Source organism: Ochotona princeps, chromosome 2 (assembly GCF_030435755.1).
Source record: "Ochotona princeps isolate mOchPri1 chromosome 2, mOchPri1.hap1, whole genome shotgun sequence".
In the NCBI taxonomy this organism is placed as follows: Eukaryota; Metazoa; Chordata; class Mammalia; order Lagomorpha; family Ochotonidae; genus Ochotona; species Ochotona princeps.
The window spans coordinates 96,562,335-96,587,266 of NC_080833.1; the positions used below are offsets into that span (position 1 = coordinate 96,562,335).

A 24,932-nucleotide genomic window follows, 5' to 3' on the forward strand; every position below is an offset into this window, starting at 1 on the left:
GAGTACTTGAAAAGCTTTCTCTTCCTTATTTCTTCCTCCCTTCCCAAGGAGCTCTTTGGTCTCTTGGGCATTGAAATGTTCAAAACGTTTAGTGTGAAAAACAGAGACATGTTCTAGAGCTTATTGTTCTGGCTCTCAGTTCAATGCTGGCAGTTTCAGCTATTCTTGTTTTGTCTACTTAAGGAAATTTCTATGGAACTCCCAAGCCTCCAGCAAAACCCAGCCCTTTCCAGCCAGATCCGGTTGATCAGGTCCTCTTTGATAATGAGTTTGACACAGAATCCCAAAGAAAGCGAACAACATCTGTCAGCAAGATGGAAAGAATGGACAGCTCTCTTCCTGAAGAGGAAGAGGATGAAGACAAGGAAGCTATTAATGGCAGTGGAAATGCAGGTTTGTAAACAGATGAACAATGAAGGTTGGTTTTCTAGGTTGATTTTACTGTAACATTGATTTGGAAGTAGTAAACTTTCTCATGAAGCTTGTAGAGAAAAGTAACAGGATTCGGACTTTTTGAAAATGCTATATATGGAGCCTAGTTTCTCTCTATACTACAGATTAAAATGTGTTGTTCCAATTATGTAAAATCAATAATAAGCTATCAGTAATCAAAACAAGTATTGTGCTAATATTCTGCCGCTTAAAAATATTTGAGATTCATGTCTGATGCTGGAATATGGGATTCTTGTTGGTCTGAGTCCTACTTTACAAAGTAGAAAAAAAACTGTAGATGTTTGAGAATATAGTTTTTAGCCCAAGCAAAAGTCTGCAGTATCTGGAGATAAGCCAGTCAAAATATCTGAAAGATTTGTTAACAGTATTTTGAATTCAAATTCTAGATCCACTCAAGGAAAATCTCCAAGTGTGACTCCTATATTTTATATTAATTGCAAAACTGATAGAAATTTCGTGATGAAGAATCTTACTCTTTTGAATATTTTTAAAAAGTGGCAGTTGATCTAAAACCAGCCAAACTTATGTCAATGGAGTCTTACAATAATTTCATAAGTACTAGATTTTTTCTTGTTTTTTTTTTTTTTTTAATTGTTGTGCCCTTTGCACCCAAACCAGCCCTAACATATAGTAGGAACTGAAAGATGTTGATTCCATGCCTAAATTTGCAAAACCCATTTCCATATGCTTTCCCCAAGGCACGTTGATCTTTTCCCTCAAGTTATTAAAATTTACAATTATATTTGCTTTGATATATTCATTGTGTAAATTTTCCACAAGAGTGTAAGTTCTGTTTCTCCTAACTCCTTATATAGTTATATCACGTACTTACTGTTAAATGAGTTATTGAATGTACGTGAGCGCCAGGACTGAAAATTGGTTTTAAAATATTTTAGTGAATTCACCCCTACTGTTTTAGAGATTCTTAAGGGAAATTGTTACATCATGGAGCCATTTCATGTTAATGTTAGCTTTACTATCCCACAAAATTAAGTTGATTCATGTTTTAAAATGTCAAACCCTAAGATATGATTATGTCCCAGAATCCAGGAATTTATGTTTTTGCTTGGAAGGAAGAAAAAGAACGTTCTTTTTATTTTCTTTATATGCAGTGCCTTTCAGTGGTCCTCACAGTTCCTTGGAGATAGACCTATGTATTAGTTTATTTATTGTGACATAAGCCACTTACCAATCTAAATGTCCCATACACTTTGATGTTGATACTTAAAAGGAATGTATCCAAGAGTATGGAAGACGTTTGTAAACATCTTGGATGCAGATAGTGTAGGACATTATTGTTTGATTATATATCTCTTTGCAAGAAAAAAATACCCAGAATATTTAAATCATAAAAATAACAAACCCATGACTAAAGCCCTTTTATCTTTCCTGAATGAGTAGTAACCACAGTCACTAATTTGCCCTTCAAAATTCAGGAAATACATTTTGTATATTGCTTTTAGGTACTAGAATCTCTGCCTTGGAGAATCAGAAAATTATTGGGGAGTGGAAATAGATGTGTTTTGTTCATTTGGTCTATAAATAATTATTGAATACTTGCTGGGCCACATGAGTACTAGTTGATGTTCTGAAAGCTAGTAATAATAATAAAAAAAAGACCCTTGCTTTCCTGGACTTGACTCTTGGTAGAAGAGACAATAGCGTGGTGAAAGGTGCTAAAGAGAAAAATAAAGCAGAGAATAATAATGAGTAGTTGTGGTCAAGGTTTACCATTTTAGATAGTGTCAAAAAAAAAAAAAAAAACCTCGAAAAAGTGAACAAATTCTTCAAGTCAACCAGGGAAAGAGTATTCCAGACAAAAAGTGTAAGTACAAATGCTCTGAGGTGGGAACATGGCTGGTATGGTGAAATAACAAGGAAACCAATGGGGTTGGATGCAGAGTGGACTGTACCTCATATGTGGTTGTAACAGAGTGATGGGAGGCACTAGCATGGAGCAGTAATCAGTAAAATCTGTTATTATCACATGTGGGGAGCAAAATGTGTATTATTTGGGATCTTCTAGTTCGTTAGAAGAGTTTTTATTTTGGTTTTGAAATGAGAAGCCACTAGAAGGCTTTGAGTATATGAGTAACATTTTGCAATACTTGTTAAAAAATACTTTTATTTTATCTATAAGAGTTATATATAGAGAGGGAGAGGTTAAAAAAAATGGAGATCTTCCATTCACTGGAAATGGCCACAATGGCCAGGGCTGTGCCAGGGTGAAGCTGGGAGCCTAGAACTTTTCCTGTGTCTCCCATATGGGTACAGGGACCCAAACGTTGGTCCTGTTCTGCTGCTTTCCCAGGGAGCTGGATTAGAAGTAGAGCAGTTGGATCTTAAACTGACCATATGTAATACTGGTATTGAAGGAAACAGCTTAACTTGCTTCACCGTAGCGCAGGTCTCCTTACAACACTTCTAGCAGGATCGTTCCGGTTCCTGTATTGAAAGCAGACAGTAGGAAAACATGAACAAGGATAGCAATTAGAAGGTTTTGAATGTGTGTGTGCAAAGATTCAAGTGGCCCACCATGTCAGATGGTGTTGACAGCTCGAGTGAGATGAAAACTGAGTCCATTGAGTTTAGCAAAGTAGTAGCTTTGGTGATCTTGATAAGAACAGTTCAACTGCTGGCAGTTGGAAGGCATTGCTGGAGTGAGATCCTGAGAGTCTTTGGAAGGGTGAAAGTAGAAAAAAACAACAAAAAAAATGTTTCCAAGGGAGTTTCATGAAAAGAGGGAAAAAATGGTGGTGGTTGCCAGAAAGAAAACCAAATTATTTCCTTTATAAAGAACTGAGAAATAGTATGTTTTTATGTGGATGATTTGATGTAATTGCTAGGGAATATTGATAGTACAGAAAGGAGAGTGAGAGAATTGCTGTAGGCAAGAGGAGAATGGGGTGTAATTTTTAATTGGAGTATTAGCCTTAGCTAAGAGTACAAACAGTTCTGTAATCGTAGCATATAGTCAGTGGATGGGCAGAATTCCTATGCAGTTCGGATGGTGGGAGTTTGTGAAAGTTCTCTTTTGCTTGCATCTGTTTTCTCTGTGAAATAGCAAACAACATTCTCGAGTGATTTTAGGGATAAAGGAAAAGTAGCACAATAGTTCTCCTTTATCCACAGCTTCCCTTTCTGAGATTTTAGTTATCTACTATCAATAACAGTCTGAAAATATTACTGTAGAATAAGTTGAGTGTGACCACATTCATGTGGCTTTTGTAACAGCATATTGTTAAAATTGTGCTGCTTCAATGGTTTCTATTACTACCAATGTCTTACCGTGTCTTCTTTATAAAGTAGACTTTATCATAGGCACATATACATAGGCAAAAGTATATGTGTAGAGTTTCATATTAACCCTGATTTAGGCATCTACTGGAAGTCTTTGTATGTATATCCCCCAGGGATAAGAATGAACTATTTGGTTGATTAAGGAGAAAGGTGTGATTTGTTATCAAGAGTGTCAAAGTGATTGGACTACAGCTACTATGGTTGCCAGACTTTGTTAAATGCGTGCTTGAGGTTAATGGTCATCAATTTAAAAGGAACTAGTTAACATTGCTTCAGCTGCATGTGCTGGCAGTTGGTGAGTGACATTTAAGCAGATCTATGAATTAGTCAAGCCAAACAGGAGAAATTAGGTTGGGACAAAGGTATGCTAGTCAGGCATTGGTTATAGTCTTTCGTGGTGTGAATTTAAGCCAGATAAAGAAGGCAGAGGGGAATTATGAAAGGTAGTGAGTAATAGGATTAATAGATTGTAGAATATGGCTAGGTAAAGGATGTTTGGAGATAAAGTAATGTAGACAATGGTACCCTAAGATATCCAAGGCCTTTCCTCAGATGCTGATATATTAGCTCCACTTTGGAGTTGCTCTAGATATAAGTTTGCAGCTCATGAGTTGTGAATTTCCTAGACAGTGACCAAGTTTTAGTAGTCTTACCTATGTTACAACACTTAATGACATTAGAAAAAATCTAATAACAAAGTTATATTTAATAATAATAGATCTATTGAGTGACATTTTGGGGGATTAGGTTTACTAAAAGACCTACATTAAATGTGTCTGAGTCAGCTTAGATATAGCATGGAACATATTGATTCAGAGATTGGCATTGTTGTTCAGTTGCTGTGTGATGACTAAGTTAACTATAATAGATTTTGTGGGGATTATGAGTTCATATATGTTAAATGATATGTATGTTAATATGTTAATGTATGTTAAGGCCTTAACATATACAAGTACTGCATAAATGATGCTGTACTGTTGCCGTTGGGATTTCTATTAAATTGACTTCAGTTTGGTTTTCTTCTTTCCCAAAATCAGGGGTGCTATCCAGAATTAATGTGAACTAGTAAATTAAAAAGTAGAACATGTCTCTTCTCAAAATTTATAGCAGAAAGTAGGTATAAGAAGTAAATTTGCTCCAAGTGTGTATGTTTTAGCATTTTGTTAGCAATGAAGAATGCTAAAGAGTGTAACTTTACCTACTTTCCATGCTATTCTGTTTTGGACACTGACAGAGAACAAAGAGAGACAATCAGAGTCCTCTGACTGGATGAAGACGGTACCAAGTTACAACCAAACAAATAGCTCTCTGGACTTTAGAAATTATGTGACGAGAGATGAGAATCTGGAACCACTGCCCAAAAACTGGGAAATGGCCTACACTGACACGGGGATGATCTACTTCATTGAGTAAGCAAATACCTGTATCTCCAGGCGTGCTCACTGTGAGGATTTCCTAAAGCACTTTTAGCCTCATTTTGGACATGTGCCTATTTCTAAAGGCTCTCACTTGTTTTCTTCTTTGAAATTCTTTCTCATTCTAATGACAATTAATTTGTAATCTAATTTCTTCCCTCGATGTTTCAGTTTTTATTTGACTTGGATAAAAGAGTAGCATACTTGACCTGCGGTTGAATAAAAACAAGATTAAAAACAGCTTCATCATAATGCTAAAGAAAATAAGAAATAAATGATATTTTGTCTTGCATTTTCTTAAAAAAAAAAATAAAAACCCTTAGATAGATTGCTCACTAGTGAGCATTAAAAAAAAAAGTTTGATTGACAGATTTAAAAGCCAGAGTGAAGGGGAGAAGAGAGAGAGAAAAATATCTCTTCCATTCACTGGTTCACTCGTCAAATGCCACAGCAGCCAGGGTTGGACCAGACTGAAGACAGAAGCCAGGAACTCCATCCAGATCTCCTGCATGTAAAACAGGGACCAAAGTAGTTGGCTGTCTGCTGCTATCCCAGGCTCCTCACTAGGGAGCTGGATTGGGCTAGACTGGAAACAGAGCAGATGGAACTTGAATCAGCATTCTGGTATGGGATCCAAGTATTACACCCACTGTATCACAATGCTGGTCCCCTTAATGAACTTTTTTTAAAGATTTTTTAAAAATTTATTTACTTATTTATTTGAAAGCCATAATTACTGAGACAGAGAAGGAGAGGGAAAGTTGACTCCTGAAATGACTTTAATAGCTGGGACTAGGCCATAGCAAAGCGAGGAGTCTGGAACTCCAGCATCTTGGTATTGCACGTGGGTGACAGGTGCCCCAGGACCTGGGCTGTCTGAAACTGCTTTCCTTATCAGGAAAGTGGGGCAGCCAGGACTCCAACCCGGCACCCAAATGCCATTACTTGTATTGCAGACAAGGGCTTGACTTGCTTCACCACAACACAGGCCCCAAGCATTTTAAGAACTGTCATTGTGGGAAGGAGGTGTTTTATTATCTGAGCTAAATATTTTCAGTCCTAGAGTGTGGATTTACTATGTTCAGGCAGCATAATTAGTTTAGAAGAAACATCATTGGTTCTTAGAGTAAAAATTGATACAAGTTCATAAAACACAATTAATATGAATAGAAATACTGAACACCATATAATTAGATCAATCTAAATTTTAAAGAAATAATATTATGCCATTAATTGGCAGTTTCATTATGAACAGTTTTTATATTCTTATGCATCTATAATTTAATTTGGTTAGAGGTATGATATTAATATATTGAAGTTACAGAATATAACAATTAAAGTTGAAATATCGAGGCCTGGGCACTACACTCAAAGAACATCTGTGTATATTCAGAAGTGAATTAGAGGTGGGGACTTCAATCTCTTTTCTCAGATGGTCCCAATTCTATATCCTTCCCATAGAGTTAACATCTTAAGGGAGTAGAATTCTAGCCTTTAAAAGACAGATTTTGTATGTTTCGTGTTCTTTTTATCATATGTAGTAATTACTGATTATAAATATGAGAGACTTCAGAAGCATTTGCAGAAAAGGAAGTTAAAAGGTAAGTTTATTTGAAGGGGAGGGATATTTAGCCTACTGGTTAAGGTATCAATTAGAGGTCTGGATCCCACATGCGAGTATTTGGGTTCAACTCCCAGCTCTGGCTCCAGATTCCTCTTCTTGCTGATGCAGACCCTAGGAGACATCAATGAGGCCCATGTAATTGAGTTTCTGGCTGCTGGCTTCATGTTCTTTTGGACCATTAATGGACTTTGAGGGGGATCAGCTGGGGTCTCCTCTCTTCTCTTCATTTCTCAGCCCTCACCCCGTCCCTCTTCCAGCTTTTCCCTTTTGCTCCCCTCAACCCTTATTGCTCACCCCTTTCTGCTCCTCCTCTCTCTTCCTCTCACATAAACAAATAAAATGGTTAAAGGAGCAAAGATGGAGTGTTTTAGTTTATTTCCTGTGTGGTCTATACTGATGAGAACTTTGTTTTTGTAGCATGGGGTTGCTTTCAATCCTAAGTTTTCAACTGTACGTTACAGAGACAGCCATTTTAAAACTTCTATTTTGTGTTTCTATTTATTGTATAGAGCCCCTGTGAAAAGAGGAGCTATATTCGAACTCCTGTTCCATCTCCCTGGCCCCAGCACAATACCACCATAGACAAGCAATATGATATTTTTTAAAGGGAGGGAAGGAGGAATTCAGTCTGCAAAGCAAAAAAGGTTTTCAATGCAGCGTTTTTGCCTCCATAATGCACAGTATGTGCTTATATGCCCCCGTCTTTTGAAACATTTTTTGACTGCTTATAATGTATCTTGTTCTATATTTGTCATTTTATCCCTTCTTTTAAAGTCTTCATTCTCCATTTAGTGCCTCTAGCATTACCTTTACTTTATGGCAGTTTTAAGTAGCAGTGTGAGAACAATGGTATTATTGAATTTGAGATTTACAAATGGAACCTGTAGAGGATAACTGTTCAAACATCGTATACTTTTGAGTCAATTTTAATCTTTTCCGGTACTTTACTCGCTATTTTACTGCTCCTAATTGAAATCTTTATTCTGCAGCCACAATACTAAGACAACCACCTGGCTGGATCCTCGTCTTTGTAAGAAAGCCAAAGCCCCTGAAGACTGTGAAGATGGAGGTAGAGATTCAGAAATCTTTTATGCTGTTACTTCTCTTGATCTTCCCTTGCTCTTGGTTAGCTAATCAGTTTGCCAAAACCCCAAGCAAACTGTAATGTACGTAAGCACATGAGCAATGCACAGAATCAACTGGAATAATTATGTCATTATATCTAATTTTATGGGAAGTTCTATATGCCTCTTTTGGATTATTGCAGTTTCTTTTTATTTAAAAAACTTAAGTAAAATTTCCTTTTTTGGCATGCATTCTAAAAACAGGCTTTTAAAAGTTTAAATAAATATTCAGTGAAATAGATATATTCTCAGCTGCAACATAGCTTTATGTATGTTAAAGCTTCCAAAAATATGCTTAAATATAATATACAATAGCATAGATAAGCTAGTATCTATGGCTCTTCCCTTAGTTATTTAGAACTAAGTATAAATTCAAAGCATTTCATATGCCAGTAAGACACATGTAACTTATTCCACTTAGAAAAGTTATTTTTATAAGGATTGTCAGGTAGTGACAATAATGCTTAACTTATAATCTATATGTAATAATATAATTTTACAAATAAGTGTAGAGTTTATGCCATCCAAAATTGTTTGCTACGTATTCTTGAGCACAGAGTACAAATGAATAAAATTTGCATTCATTTGATATCACTATCAAAACAAATTAAAGTATATTTTTACATCCTTTGCCCAGGATGATCATATTATTAAAAATTTCTCTGGGAACAATTAGAAAATGAACTTGTTTAAAATTCTACGTACAGTTAAGAAACATTAGATATCTTGGATAATGTCTGTGGCTGTGGAAATTCTCAACACTGAATACTATAGAACATCCTTGAAAGGAGCTGATGACGACTTAAAATAATTGATGAGATATATTGTGGTCATAGATTGAAAGACACAGTGTTGTTAAAGATCCCATTCACCCTAAAGTGGTATCTGGATACAAACTATTTGGGGAAAATGCCAAGTTCATTCTAAAACACACAAAAACGCATAGGTTATAGTTAGCCAAGCAACCTTTTAAAAGACAAAGTTAGAGGCCAGATTTATGATGCAGTGGGTTAAACTGGTACATGCCACACTAGCATCTTATATCGGAGTTGCACTTTGAGACCCAGCTGCTCCACTTCTGATCCAGCTTCCAGTTAATGTGCCTGGAAAGGCAGTGAAAGACAACCAAGTATTTGCACCCCTCCCACCCATGTGGAAGACCAGTATGGAGTTTCTGGTGCTTGAGCGTAGCCTGATACAACACTGGCAGTTGTGGACACTGGAGAGTGAATCAGCAGAGAGATGACTTCTCAAATGCTGTGCTTTTGCAATTTGAAAAAACTTTTTGAAAAAATCAATTTTCTAAAGGTGAAATTGGTGTGAAGACTTACTAAAAAAAGCTAAAGTAATCAAGACAGTGCAATATTGACATAAGGATGGACAGATAGAGAAAGTGGAACAGATGAGAAGGTCCAGAATTAGCACGCACTTAATTTTCAACTAAAATTCAAATCAATTAGTGAAAAAGGAGAGTATCAATAACAAAAAAAATACAGCTGGTTTATTCATGTGGAAAAATGAAACTCAACTACATTCATTCTAATCACAAAGTAATTTTAAGATGAGTAAACGATCTAAGCATTAAAAACTAGAATCGCTGAGAAAAAGTCTGTTTTGGTTGTAGAGATCAGCCTTTCTCAAAGATTCCAACTTCTTGAAATAAAGTCTTTCCTCTTTATAACCAGCAAACAAAAACCTAGAACCGTAAAGCTTTTAGAAGGTAATATAGGGTTGTGTCTTTATTTTTGTTTTGTTTTGTTTAAAGATTTATTTTATTTTTATTACAAAGTCAGATGTACTGAGAGGAGGAGAGATAGAGAGGAAGTGGAGCTGCCGGGATTAGAACCAGCAGCCACATGGGATCAAGGCGAGGACCTTAGCCACTAGGCCACGCTGCTGAACCCAAGGGTTGTGTCTTTATTACTTAGATTAGCAGAAGATTTTAGTTCACAAAAAATATGGACCATAGAAGAAAAGCTGCTATTTTCTACTTTAAAAACTTTGTTTTTCTATTCATCATCATTAAGAAAATTAATAGACAAAGTCTTAGCCTTTGCAACATACTCAGTAGCCAAGGGATGATTTGCAAATTAAAACCACTATGAGATATTTTACTGTCAGTAGAATGTAAGATAGTATGTATAGACTTATGAAAGTACATGCTCAAAATTTCTGTGAAGGTGAAATGATCATAAAACCATGGAAACACTGACTAATGTCCACCAAATTAATTTTTCTCGCTGTAACTCTCTCTTCCTTATTCTCCATTGTCAGCAAAAGAAAGTCCAGACTTCTTAGTGAAATATAAAGGTGTTTTTATATTTAAAGCCTTTTATATTCTTTTTTAAAACTACCTTCATATGATGAATCTGACATTTTTATCTTTGCTTTTGTCAGATACCTATTTCTTCTACTTGGAACCAGTCTTACTCTGTCTGCCTGACCTATACCTATTATTGTTCTTCCTAAGCTCATATCTAAAGTGTGATTTATTTTTAGCTCTCACTCTTTCCTGTCAAAACTAGGTGTTCTCTCCCCTGGCTTTGTTGTTCCCATGACATACTTCTGAAATACTTGCGACACTGTAGTTGATTCCATACTGTTCTTTTTAGGCTGGCATTGTGGTGCAGTGCCTTAAGCAACAAGGATCCGATGTCAGATATTTGGGTCACGTCGCGGCTGCTCCACTTTCAGTCCAACTCCCTGCTAATGCATCTGGGAGAGCAGCAGATGACCTCAGTACCTCTACTCTTGCCACCTAATGAGGCACCTGGATAGACTTCCTGACTCCTGTCTTTGATCTAGTCCAGCCCTTGTCATTGATGCTCATTTGGAGAGTGAACCCAAGGAAGGAAAATCTGTGTCGATTTGCCGCAAACCTCTTTTTCAGAGCAATGTTCTTATTCATCTATGTATCCCTTCAGTAAAGATTTAAATGGAAAGAGGGAAGGAGGGAAGGCTGATAGATACGAGAAAGACTAGGAAGAAAATAAAACTATTCTGTTCTCTATACTTTGCTCACCCTTCTCTGAAATATTTTATCATCTTTAGAAGGCTCTGGAGGTCCAGCAGCTAATAATAATCCTGTTTTCATTGGTTTGGAGTCAATAGAGAAAAAAGATACAGGAGGTAGATAAATAAAGGCAGAAATGTGGGTTTTGCCCTGCATCTCTATGGATTACTGATTTTTTACCCCTACAAGGAGCATAGGTAAGCAGTCCTCTGACCTCTGTGTTCAGCTACAGGCCTCCTTCCATGAGGCTGGCGTGAAAGAGAACAGAACAGAAGGTACCCCTACGGGTTGCCTGGTATCCAAAACAACAAGAATATCCTAGAGTCCCTGACCCAAGCATGTTCATTGTATAAAACTGAGCATTCAGATAAGACATTTTGTCTTCCTTGGGAAAGAAAGTGAGGGAGCTCAGAAAAACTGAAAATGTTTCTTCTCTCCTTTGAAGAATTGGGATAAACATATTCCTAGATGAGTTTGTCCCCTTAATGCTCTTTGTATTAGAGATGATTGTGTGTCTTGGACCAAAACTAATAACCCAGTTTAATTTTGCTGAACCAGCAAAATTATAAGTAGTGTTCCTTTTATTCTTAAGTAGATAATACTCTGTATAATTATTTCAAATATATCTTTTTAGAGATAGAATAAGTGAAAGTGCATTCAGTATTCTAGAAGTGTTGAAAACCCTTTAATACAGAATGGCCCACTAGTCGACACCACAACTGGGTACACCTGCACTTCTGTGGTAAGGATTTGGAACACTGAGTTTGTCTTGTGTGCAGCCCTTGTTTACACCTTTCTCTTAGCATTCGTCACACCCAGAGAAGCTATTCTGACTCACAGAGGCTTTTCCATAGTGCTATGTTGAGTAGATGCTGAAAAGATTAATAATAATAATAATATTATAAATGTAGAATTATGTCGTTTAGATGTTTTCATACTGCCGAAAAATTAAGATCTTCTTTTATCCCCCATTCTTCTTATATTCAGAACCAGCTGTTTCTTTACACTGGTTTAATTGATGTACACATTTGTCTTCCATTCAAATAAGATAATTAGTATTTTCATTAAGCACTTATCTTAAAAATATGTTAGGAATTCATTTTACTCTCAACACACCCCATTTTCCTTATGAAAGATTAAATTTTTACTAAAGGCAGCTTACAAATGTGTTGAATGTTGATGTCATTTTGGAACTTGGAACAAGATAAAAGAAAATTATCCACTGAATAAAGCTCCATCATGAGAAAGCAATTGTAATTTATACATTTAAATATGAAAAGTCCTATTTTGAGAAGAGGGAAGAAAGAAGGATAAACTCATGGGCCTTTGAAACAGCCAGCTTCATGATATGCCAAAAATAGTTCTGCCTTTTGAATCAGTTTTTAGGGGGAGTGCTCTGACTTCTAACATCGGGGAAGATGATTAGTTTAGGTCTTTCCTATCTCAGAAATAAATACTATCTTTTGGCCCTAATCTTCCCCATAGATTTTTGGTTTTTATTTATTTGTTTCTTCATTTATCTATTTTAGATAGATTTATTTATTTGAGAGGGAGACTTACAAAAAGAAAGGAGAGACAAGAAAGAGATAGGTGTCTTTAATCTGCTGTTTCACTCCCCCAATGGCTGCAAAGGCTGGGGCCGGGCCGGGCCAGGTCAAAGCCGCAACCTGGAGCTTCTTTCTGGTCTCCAGTGGGTATAGGAGCCCAAACACTTTAGCTGTCATCTGCTGCTTTCCCAGACACATTAGCAGGGAACTGGATTGGAAGTTAATCATTGCCCATAGGGAATACCAGCATTGCAGGTGGCAGCTTCACACACTGTGCCACAGTGCCAGCCCCTGCCCATAGACTGTACACCACCTTCTCACATATGCTGTTGAAACAGACAAAATAGATTTAAAAATCATGTGATCTTAAGGAATCTACCTCCTGTTTTATTCTTTACTGACTGTAATATTCCATTGTTTGCCCTTTGCCTTTGCACCGAAACTTCTGTTGTCATCTGATTTTTATTTTTATTTTAGCTGTTTTTGTTAATGTAAAGGGAACAGATTAGGTGAAATTCCAGGAACACAGTCACACTTCCCTCACCTGCTCCCCACAACCCTCCTCATGCATCTCCTCTCTTTGTCAGATTTTGCAATTCACTTGTAATCTACTGCATATTTATAGGCTTATTTCACCACTAATCACAATATTCAATGAGTAAAAAGTAGGAAGACCACAGAAACTGATTTTCTTAAGGTTACTGATAATTTCTTGGGTGCCAAGTCTGGTATACTCTATAGTCATCACCGCTTTGGAAAGCATTTGCTAGTGTTGCTCATTCTCTCCTCTTCTGCCTTCTTCTGTTCTTACTTCTCCATCTACTCCTTAAACTGTTAGCTTTCATTAGGTTCTTCCAGCCTACATCTTTGTTCATGATTTATCTACATTATATTCTTCCTTGCCATGGCTTTAATTACATTGTCCTGCAAATCAGTCTGCTATATTTCTCTTTTGAGTGCCAGATTCATATTGCCAAAAACTCATTAGCTAACTCTGCCAGCATGCCCTACAGGCTGCACAAATTTGACACCTTCTCTTTCTACCTTTAATAAATGACATGACAGAGCTTAAAGCTAGTTATCATACAACTTCTTCATTCTCTTCTAGTTGGTTAAAAAAAAAGCTAGATCCTTTGTCTTTGAAATTAATTTATTCCCATATGTATTTGCATGCTAGATATTCAGTAAATATGTGATAAAAAATCAATTTAATAATAGAAACCTTGGCATGTCTTAGCTGTCTGTCTCTTTTCATCCCTTAATACCACTGGTAGTTATTAAGTTCTATTGCTTTGATTTCTTTTTATCGGTAATTATTCTTTTTTTTCCTTCCTGCTACTGCTGCTTCAGTTCCTGACTTCACAATTTCTCATCAGTTTTGTCTGCCCTTATTCTCACTTCACCCAAAGTATTTCATCCTGTTATTTCCACCCTTATCTTTTTCAAGTATATATTTATTCATGTCACAGTTCAGTTTCGTCAAGTCCAATATTAACAAAAGTGAAGATCAAACCCTAATAAGGAACTTCAGGGATGTTGGAGTTGGTATTTGATTTTAAGGCTCACCTTATTTTTTGTATACACCTTTTGTTCCAGACTACAGAATTATTTGTAATTTCTGAAAATGTCAGCCATTCTTAACTCCCAAATACCCACTGATTTGTCTGGAATAACCTCTGTCACTAATCTCAGCTTCTCCTTGAAGACTCAAACATCACTTTCTTTGAGGTTTTTTGGGATAGCTACTCTTGTAAGATGATTGCTGTTGTTCCTCTTCACTCCCCCAGAAAGCTGTGTTTGTCTTATTTGTATCCTCTGCCTTCTTGTCTAGAACATCAAGTCTTTGAGGTCAAGAGCTATGGTGTGTTTGATTTCTCTTTCTGCATAAAGAAGAGGAAGAGAGAAGGGAGATAAGGAAGGAAATGAGTAAATAAATGAGTCCATGGGTGCTGCATAAACATGCAGGGTATTTTAGTCTTGCTTTTATTGTCTTCAATTTAAGTGAGAAAATAATGACCACTTCTCTATCTGCATTGTTCTGCCTTGCCAGAAACTGGTTAATGGTATCAGTGAAGGGTTTAAAATTATTAAAAGTAATCTGGAAGATAAATTGCCACATTTTTAATTATTTATTTTATTTTTATTGCAAGGTCAGATATATAGAGAGGAGGAGACAGAGAGGAAGTTCTTCCGTCTGATGGTTCACTTCCCAAGTGGCTACAATGGCCAGTGCTGCGCCGATCTGAAGCCAGCAGCCAGGAGTTCTTCCGGATCTCACACAAGGGTGCAGGGTCCCAAGACTTTGGGCCGTCTTCAACTGCTTTCCCAGGCCACAAGCAGGGAGCTGGATGGGAAGCAGGGCTGCTGGGATTAGAACCAGTGCCCATATGGGATCTCATCATGTTCAAGGCGAGGACTTTAGCTGCTAGGCCACGCCGCCGGGCCCCACATTTGTTTTTAAGGAGGAGCTTAATCTTAATCTGTACTTAATCTGTTAATTCCTAAATGCTCTAAGTGACAGCCAAAATGCTAAACCAGTCCAAAATCACAATGAAATATTTTTGCCAAGTTTTTTTTTTTTTTTTCCTTCTTTTTCGGTGAATTTTTCAGATAGTAAGTACACTGTTGAAGCTGTCCCTATAGTTCCTGCAGCTCTTAAGACAAAACATAAATTCAATTTGTGAAGTTGTGGAAGTCATCCTATTTAGCACCATTCAGTTCCCATGATATTTCAAGAAAATTTTATAATAAAGAAAAAGATTTCTTTTAGTAAAGAACCATAATGAAAATGCTCTGATACTATTGTGCCACTGCCCTTTTATGCATCTAAGCTCTAGATGGTCTTATCCACATAGTTAATGCTTTCTGATAAAATAGTTTATCTTTTTTACTCATGATTGTTTTGTAACTAGGGAGGATTAACTGAAGTCAAACGATGTACGGTATTTGATATCTCCTGCACCTGCCTGCTGTCCAGCGCACGTCAGAGTGTTTCAGCCTAGGAAAAATGCTCTAAAAGAAATGGAAGATAAAAATATGGGTCATCATAATATGTAAATTGTGAATTTTAAAAAATTTTCTAGCTCAACCTCCTATATAAAATTAATAGCATAACATCAACCTGTTAGGAACAGTCAGTGTAATCCATGTCTAAGATGATTCTTCAGAAACATTATCTTTGTAAAAATGCAGACAAAGTAAGAAGGAAAAAGGAACATTTTTCTAGAGTCAGTTCATGTTGGAATTTTCAAAAAGCGCTTAACTATCAGAAATTTAACTACCTTCAGTTTTTCAGGTTATATTTTATTAATCCATTACTTGAAGTAAATAATGTGTAATAATGTTATGTAGGATATTACGTAACTGTCAGCAAAAACAAATGACTTAGGGCCAGTGCAGTTGCATAATGAGCTAGTCTTCAGCCTGTGACACTGCCATCCCATGTGTGGGCACTGCTTATCTGCTTCCAGTCGGAGGATGGCTGAGACCTGGCAGGAACTTCTGGCTCCCAGCTTCAGACTGACCCAGCTCATCAGCCATGTGAGGAGGAAGCAGCAGATGGAAGCTCTCTCTGTCTTTCCCTTTCTCTCTCTAACTCTGACATTCAAGCAAAAATGTATAAATCTTCAAAAGAAATTACTTAAGATGCTGTAGTCATTATGTTAGTGTTCTGTTAGAAGCTCAGATAGATTTAATATTAGTGAGAACAGATACTTTCTTGGGTTATAAACAAATCTAGATTGCCCACTTGGAATTGCAAAACTACAAGGCTGGACTCCCATTGTGGAGAAATGGTTCAAAATGGAGTAACGAAAATGGTTATATACAATGATGACAAATTGTAACAAGTAGCTGCTTCTTGTATTGGACTATAACTGAGTATGTCTCATGTCAGCATTATGAAGCTTTTTCAATAAAAGGAATGCATGGAGATTTCTTGGGATAATTAGTATTTTTATATATTATGAGTCAGGTATCTTTTATTTGGGTGTCTGCTTTTGTTCTGGGATTTTCTTTACTTACTGGTGTAATAACTGTCTATTGAAGAAGCCATTCAGACTTGAATTGTATTTGTTCTTCAAAAATGAGCCTTTGACTTTAGGGCTCCCAAATATTAAATAAATTAAACAAGGAAGAAGTTCACTCTCGAATCTTTTTTTCTGCTCATTTTGGACCTGGCATTTCACTCAGTTTTCTTTATTTACAGAGCTTCCTTATGGCTGGGAGAAAATAGAGGACCCTCAGTATGGGACATACTATGTTGAGTAAGTTTGTTACCTCAGTTAATACTCTCCCACATGTTTCCTTTCAGCATACAGCTTTAGGGAATACGGGACACAGCACAGTGTGCTTCTGCAATCCAGCTTTTCAGTTTTTCAACTAGGGGAATGAGAAGGCAGACGCAGTGAGCACTTCCTGTGCTGACTTTGGGCTTCCCAGAAATTGGGTGTGAATATCCAGACAGACAGACAGCGAAGTTGCCTTGAGTGCAAATAGCTGCAGATGCTGTTGTTATTTACCACAGCTTCTAAAGAAAAAGGTGGAGGGGTAGAAAACTAAAATGAAGCAATTGGATTGGCGAAACTGTTTTGGTCATTTCCAGTCCTAGTGCTATATGCCTCTGTGATCAACAAAAGGGCTTTGAGAACATTGGAACATAAAGGTCCAAAGTTTTGAAGTGTATGGTCTAAAGTATATTCTTTGGGGAAAGAGAGAGTTGCTTTTTCTACAGATTGTATAGTCAAATCTACATGGAAGTGTATATGAAGAAGGATTACCAAAGAACTATGTATGTTGGGCTGAGAAATTAAGCTGATGTCAACATTTAGTTTTTCTTTTCCTTCATTTATTTAATTGCTTTATTGCTTTCGCTGGTGAGAGTGCCTTCTGTCTAGATATTGCGCAAAGACTTTAGACATCTGGCCTAGTACCACGCACTTAATTGTATGAACTATGTTGTTATTTACCTGGAAACTCTTGAGTCTGAACTGTTTGGCTATTTGAAGGGAAGATGTTATTACGTGGAAAAGCAGCAAATGAGAGAATCTTAACTTTATGCTTGTTAATTTTCATCATTTTGGGGCATAAACCAATGCAAATGCCTAGTAATTATCCCTAAAGTGAGGAGCTTCCAGTGGAGTGATGCTTAGATATATGATTTCTTCTTTTTCCTTTATTTATTTTTTGCTGGGTTCTTTTTGTTTGTTTTAATTATATATTTTGGTTCCTTTGAAAAGTTATACTGATTTTTTTTTTCTGTGTTACTTAGTATATTATTGATACTGATAAAATGTAGTCTGAGAAGTATATAGTATCTCTTTTTATTTTTTTCCAAAGATGTGTTTAGATAAAGTAAAGGAAAAAACAACCATTTTCAAGTCAAAACAATGTTTGGAGGCCAACTGAAAACGTTTTGTGGAATTATTTGTTTTTTCCTTTCTAGCTTTATCTATTTAAATTAGACTGAAATCAACTATTCTTTGTCATTGACACTGTTGAACATTTCTGAGATAATGATTCTCATTATTATCCATTCCAAGTGAATGTGGATGCATGGTCAAGAGGTGAAAGTCATTTGCCTGTTATAAAATCTTGAGTTGAATGATCTGGTTTCCATTAAGCAAAGATGTAGTATCGAAGCAACTTTAGGACAAACCCCGAATGACCTTCACCCCGTTGTCATGGAGGTGCATGCAGTGGCTTAAATTAGAAGCAGCAGCAGGATTCTGTATGTGGTTGTTCCCAGAATGAACTCTTTTACAGAAGAGTAATTTATTAGACTCAGGAAAAGCAAATTGGCTCAAAATGCATGTTAGTGTGGTGTCAGCTCAGCTCTGGAGTGTGGCTTGATTCCTAGATGAGTTAGGTTTGGAATCTCTGTGGAAGTCGTCTGCAGTGCGTTTACTGAAGGAGATAAAAAGCTGTTATTTGAATGGTTTGTCGAACCTGATGGCACAGAGATTGCTTTTGGCAGAAGCCTTGGAGTAGTAACGCAGACTGCACTGGCAGTTTTTCTTTGTGAATCTTCGACTCCAAACTGGATTAATTTGATTTTAAAAATAAAATTTTTCCAAAAATGTAGTGGCTGTACCTTCTATAAAAAATTTATATATTTAGAAGTGTTATGTTGATTGTCTTGCATTAAATAGACACTGAGATGTCAATGTCAGACATCCACTTTATATCTCAAACCCTTTGCTTAAAAATATTTTATTTGTAGAGATGAATTTTTAAAGCTGATACTAGAACCAAAAATTAAATACTAGTTATATCCGCAGTTAAATAAACTTTCTTGCTTCTTGTGTGTAGTCTTTCTGATAATCTGTAATATTCTCTCCTCTTACTTCCCAAAGTTTGTTATATGGACAATAAAATCTGTTACATCCTAATATTGTGTATATAAATAACTAAGTGAATAAGATTATTGTCACGGTTTTGTTTTCTAGGGTAACGTTTTAACATAGCTAGTCTAAGAAAAGATGCAATTATTTCCCTCATTATATTCTTTTGTCAGTGAATTTTTAGGAAAGGGATTACTCATTTGTGTGCTTCTCCTCTCTTATCCCACACATTATAAAAGGTATAAATACAGATTACTACTTTTCATGTTCTAATGATTGGGTGGCAAAGTGAGTCATTCTAACATATGACGTGATGAACTGAGGTTCTTTCTATATAGCTTTATTCTTTTCTGAGTGTCTAATTTTAGGAATTTTTTCCAACTATATAAAATGTCAATATGTTTTTAAAATTACAAAGATTTTCATTTTCATAGAGGGTTAAATAGTTAAATAGTTATCTCAGTGGATGGGAGGCCCTTGTAGCAAAAAGCAGAAGCATACTTGAGTGTTAGTGAAATCAGTATCAAAGAATGCTAAATACAACTTCGCATCTTCAGAGCTCTGACACTAAATAATCCCACCTGTTTTGGAGCTAGCATCCCTTGGAAGCCTTAAAGACATATATAAAGCTCACATTCTTTGCCGTGAGGGTTGGTTGGTTGATTTTTGCCCCTGGGACTCATTCTCTACCATCACCATTAATATTCAGAAGTGGTAGAGTATGTATCTGATTTATGTAGCCATATATATGTAGATTTTCTAGTATTCATCCTAAGGAAAGTTATAATACTGACATTCTCATGATTTGACGTTTAATTTTTGGTGTTCACTAATTTTGCTTCTTGTTATGGTAGATTTTACTGGACAGTGCACATCACTTTGCAGAACTGTATTTGTACTGTGGAAGTGCTTTATGTCCTTAAATATCTTTTTAGTAATAGTTGCATTCTCAACCAGCTGCAGCAACATGATTGTGTATCATTGCTTTCAGGATGATATCATTTAACTCGACCTGACTTGCCAGAATTACAGTCCTCTGTTCTCTCTGTAAAATGTATTATTTCTCATAGAATGTTGAAAACCATTGGCTAATTGGCTCCCTTTAAATTTCCTTACATTTTCCTAATTTCCTCTACAGAATTCTGTGTTTTCCAAGAGTAAATTGTGAATGTTTCCAATCATAAAAATTAATAGAATTTATAATTATGTGGTTCATTTAATTAGCACAAAATGATGAAAATTTTAAATCTGAAAGAATTGTTCTATAGTACAGTTTGATATATGCAAATCATTTTCTTAGTTGCTAATGAATTGATTCCAGAGGGATTTTGTATATAAATTCCTTTAAGTATTTTTGTAGTTTGCTTTATTTTGGAGAAACTACAACTAAAGCTGTGTCATTAACTGGCACCAGCTTTGTGGCAAAGCAAACTAAACTGCTACCTGCAATGCTGATATTGCATGTTGGAGCACTGATTTGAGATCCAGCAGCCCTGCTTCAATCCATCTCCTTGCTACTGTGTGTGGGAGAGCAGCATTAGTATGGCCCTAGTATCTGAGTCTCTGCTACCTGTGTGAGAGACCCAGGTAGAGCTCTGGGCTGTATCATTCTCAGCCATTACAGCTATTGAGAAGGAGTGAACCCAAGGATGGAGGATATTTCTTTCTTTTTCCCCTTTAAATAAATAAACAAATCTTTAAAATGAAAAGAAATAAAATTAACTGACCCAGTTGTCAGCATTTCCAACGGTATTAAATTAGAGGATTTTTGCTATAATTTAGAAACACTTTATCAGTCACATTAGGATGTTTTGTGAAGGAAGCTATAGTAAATGAACCATAAGCTTCAGCTTTTAAGTAGCTCTTCAACATAGCTATTAAGATACCAGGGGGTGCCAGCATCCAACATTGGGATGCCTGATTCAAAGGCCCAGTTTCCCTGCTTTCAATCCAACTTCTTGCTAATGTGGAGGGGTAGGAGATAGGGGAGTAGGCCGCAGATGAGGGCCAACTTGCTTGAGTGAACTGCCATTCATATTGGAGGCCTGAATCCAGCTCCTGGATCCTGGCTCCGGGCTTTGTGGCCCTGGTGAAGCCCAGTCCTACCTAGTCATTTGGGGAGTGGACTAGTAAATTAGTGGATGGAAGATCTCTCCATCTTTCTCTGCCTGTCTCTGTCTACCTGTACCTTCCAAAGACAAAAGGGAAAAAATTTCATAAAAAAAGCTTCAGCTATGCTGTCCAGGTATCTTCTGTAGGTCTTTTTCTGTTTTCATTTGTGAGCCTGTCTGTGTTCTGCTTATTTGCTTATCAAGCTATGCTGATGACATGGTATAGACTATTTTAAATATATAACTCTTCTATCTTAAACTGATATAATTGTTCTGTATTTTACAGTCACCTTAACCAGAAAACCCAGTTTGAAAATCCAGTGGAGGAAGCCAAAAGGAAAAAGCAAGCAGGACAGGCTGAAATCGGGTCTTCAAAATCAGGTACAACTTTTTTTCTTGATCTTTGTTTCTAAGAATAGCTTATGAAATGTGTATGCTATGTGAGTTTAAAGTTTTTATTGCTAAGTCTTTGAAATGTAGGAGAGAGGAGAAAAATACAACAAAAAATGTCTAACTTTTATCTTTGTAAAGATAGGTATGATGTTAATAAAACATTTAAACATTGTGAGAAGGCTGAAGTTTTTCTCCTCATATTAAAAAACATAAAATATTTTAAAATCAAGCTAAAGAAGCATTTTAAGGATGAAAATATTGGAAGGAGGGATTGCGGAGCATTTGTCTGAGGTTGAGGTTTGTTTCCAAGATGGAATCGCTTCCTGGATCTTAAGACCAGGTTAGCATGGAAGCTGCTGATCCGATGATTTGATCTCATGGTCCTTCTCCATGGTAACAACTTAAGGGAAATGATTTTTCCTGAGCCAACACATACTAAATTAATATATACAAGATTATCTGCCTGTATCATGAAGTCTTGCGTACAACAGTAGACATTAGTAAAATATGAGACATTTTGTTGAAGTACTTAAATTCTGTTCATCCCTCCCATATCCTTCCCTTCATTCATTTGTCATTAGTAACTATGAGTCTTCATAGTCACACTGGTAATCTGGTAGGCTCCTCACCTTGAATAGTTCTTTCTTTTCTTTTTTTTTTTTCTTTTTTTCCTTTATTTTTGACAATCTTTACATAGTTAATTAGAGTACAAAGGTTCAAGGGTTACAGGAAAGTGGGTAAGACTATCATTTCCACATTTTTTTCCTATATCTAAGGTAAAGGGGGAGATAAAGGGAGAAGCCCCACTGCGTCTCCCACCCATCCCAGGTCCCTGATGTGGGGCATGCTCTGAGGATCTTGCTCAAGTGGTTTTGATAGTTGAGCAGTTAAGAATTGTTGCCAATCTCACCATTCCAAACACCATGAGGTTGCTGAAGAATCCACTGATTGACAAAGTCCAGCTTAGAGTCTCGGTTTGCCCAGTTTTTCACTGCCAACATATGGCTGGGGTAGTTGATTGACTTGTCCTGTTCATGGTTAGAGATCTGAATCGGGCAGTTCGATTGGGGGCATCTCTAAAGAAACTTTGTCTGAGGTGAACCCAGACTAGGTTCTTGTGTGTACTTGCAAGTATGGGGCCCCGTACAGGCTGCCGGAAGTTTTAACTCCCAGACCCCAAGGTCGCCCCCTCCCCAATCCCATCCATAATTCTTTTTTTTTTAAATACATTTTTAAAAAATTCGTTCATTAATTACATTGTATTATGTGACACAGTTTCATAGGTACTGGGATTCTCCCTAACCCTCCCCAAACCATAGTTCTTTCTTAAAACTACTCTTCAAAGACATAATCTCCTCTGCTGAAGCTTTACATATGGCTTAGCATTTGTCTGTAACAAGTATTTTGAGCACCTTCTCCAGCTCTGGTTAATAAAAAATGATTGAAGGTCAGACAGATCTTGCCCTCCAGAATTTAAAGCCTGACCTAGGAAACTGTTATGATATAGCCATAGATGCCATCCTGGAATAGTACAGTTACACTTGCACTCTGGGGAGCAATTTTGAATCCTAGCTGTGTAAACTGGTTTATACTCTATGTACCTATTTTCTGTAAAATAGGAATAGCAATACTACCTACCTCTTTAGGTGGTTATAAGCATTTAAATGAATACATATAAAATGCTTTCAGTCGTATTTGGCACTGAATTATAACATTTTTTAAAATTTTATTTTTTTTGTATCAGAAAGTCAGATATATAAAGATGAGAGACATTGAGGAAGATCTTCCGTCCGATGATTCACTCCCCAAGTGGCCAAAATGGCCAGAGCTGAAGCCAGGTGCCAGGAGCTTCTTCCGGGTGTCCCATGCTGGTGCAGGGTCCCAAGGCTTTGGGCCGTCCTCAACTGCTTTCCCATAGAACCGACACCCATATGGGATCCTGGCATGTTCAAGGCAAAGACTTTAGCTGATAGGCTACTGCACCAGGCCCTTTAATTGTGACTTTTTTGTTATTTATAATAATGTATGGTGTTTACATGTTAGCCACAAAGGATACAAGACTCGCCCAAAAAATACCTGAAACTATGGGTAATATGAAAACCTATATATATGTCATGCTTTTTCCTATATAAAATACCTATGACAAACTTGGTTGTCAAAATAATTTAAAGCAAGCATTTCATGGCTTGCCATCTCACAATTGCCCGACGTTACTACTCTTAATGCTGTTTGCTTGGCTTAACTAAATTAAGGGTTTCCTGAAATAATAACACTGCAGTTGATCTGATATCCAAGACTATCAGACAGGTAGCATTTCAGGGTGAATATTTTGGACCAAAATATGGGTAATGTACCAGATGACATGGTTTGATATTTTATAATGCTACTCAGAACAGTATGCAAATGAGCATTGTTTGTTTATTCATTATTTATTTATTTATGATTGCTTATTTCTGAAATAGTCTAATAAGTTACATAGTCCATCTGGAAGATCAGAATTGAGAGCTGTATTCGCTGTAGTCTCAAACTCATTTCTTACTTTGTCACAGATGTGGAAAGATCGCACTTCACACGAGATCCGTCCCAGCTTAAAGGTGCCCTTGTCCGAGCATCACTAAAAAAAAGCACAATGGGTTTTGGCTTTACCATTATTGGTGGAGATAGGCCTGATGAGTTCCTGCAAGTCAAAAATGTGCTGAAAGATGGTCCTGCAGCTCAGGATGGAAAAATTGCACCAGGTAACAAGTGTCTCAGAATTGCTTGAAAGAGTAGTGATATTTTAAAGAAAATTATACTAGAGAAGTTGTATAGAGAGAAAATTAAACATCTGAAGAGGGAAGTGCCTGTATTGAAATGATCTACCTTGAAGATTAAATGTGTACTAGCTTTGAAGAAGGGCCATTGTTACAAATAAGCAAAAATTATTAGAGAAAATATTGAATTTATTAATGTTTTTGAAATATTTCATACAATTTAAAATTATCATTTGACAATATAAACCTGCATTTATTAGCCATGCCAGAAAACTATCTGATTGTTTGATTTTCTTGGATTGTATGGGGTGTTTTTCAAGATATCCAACATTTACGTATCCAACATTTTCTTTCTGATGAATAGTCCATTTGATGGTTACAATGATGTCCAATTGCACATACCATGTTTATTCCCCAGTATTTTTACTTCTTTACTGATTGTTAATAAGATCTAACTCTTCTGTTAAGAGTTGTAGACACAAACATAACTTTCATAAAAGTATATAAGCTTTGTCTTTTCTGTATTTTTCCTCAAATCTTTACTTAGCAAATATTGGTATTGTTAGTACAATTGACAATGTCTGTGCCTGTGGAGCTTGGAGGAAGTTCAAAACAATTTACTGATTAGTGGGGGTTAAGTATTTTTTCCAAAAAGGATTTTAGTTTTATATTGAGGTTGTGTTTTTTTTATTCTTTTTTTTTTAATTCATTAATTACATTGTATTATGTGACACGGTTTCATAGGTACTTGGGTTCTCCCCACCCCTCCCCAAACCCTCCCACCATGGTGGATTCCTCCACCTTGTTGCATAACCACAGTTCAAGTTCAGTTGAGATTCCACCATTGCAAGCATTTAC

At 36.5% G+C, this 24,932-nt stretch overlaps 1 protein-coding gene across 2 annotated transcripts in view; it reads left to right on the top strand.

Moving 5' to 3' along the window:
• Positions 1 to 24,932, top strand: part of MAGI3 (membrane associated guanylate kinase, WW and PDZ domain containing 3) — a 208,757-nt gene that overhangs the window by 140,645 nt on the left and 43,180 nt on the right. For both annotated transcript variants that reach the window (XM_058660067.1, XM_004581911.2), the window contains exons 4-9: positions 184 to 393; positions 4,988 to 5,162; positions 7,782 to 7,861; positions 16,684 to 16,741; positions 21,215 to 21,309; positions 23,871 to 24,059. In XM_058660067.1, the coding sequence (XP_058516050.1) occupies positions 184 to 393; positions 4,988 to 5,162; positions 7,782 to 7,861; positions 16,684 to 16,741; positions 21,215 to 21,309; positions 23,871 to 24,059 (807 nt within the window). The remainder of the gene's footprint in view (positions 1 to 183; positions 394 to 4,987; positions 5,163 to 7,781; positions 7,862 to 16,683; positions 16,742 to 21,214; positions 21,310 to 23,870; positions 24,060 to 24,932) is intronic.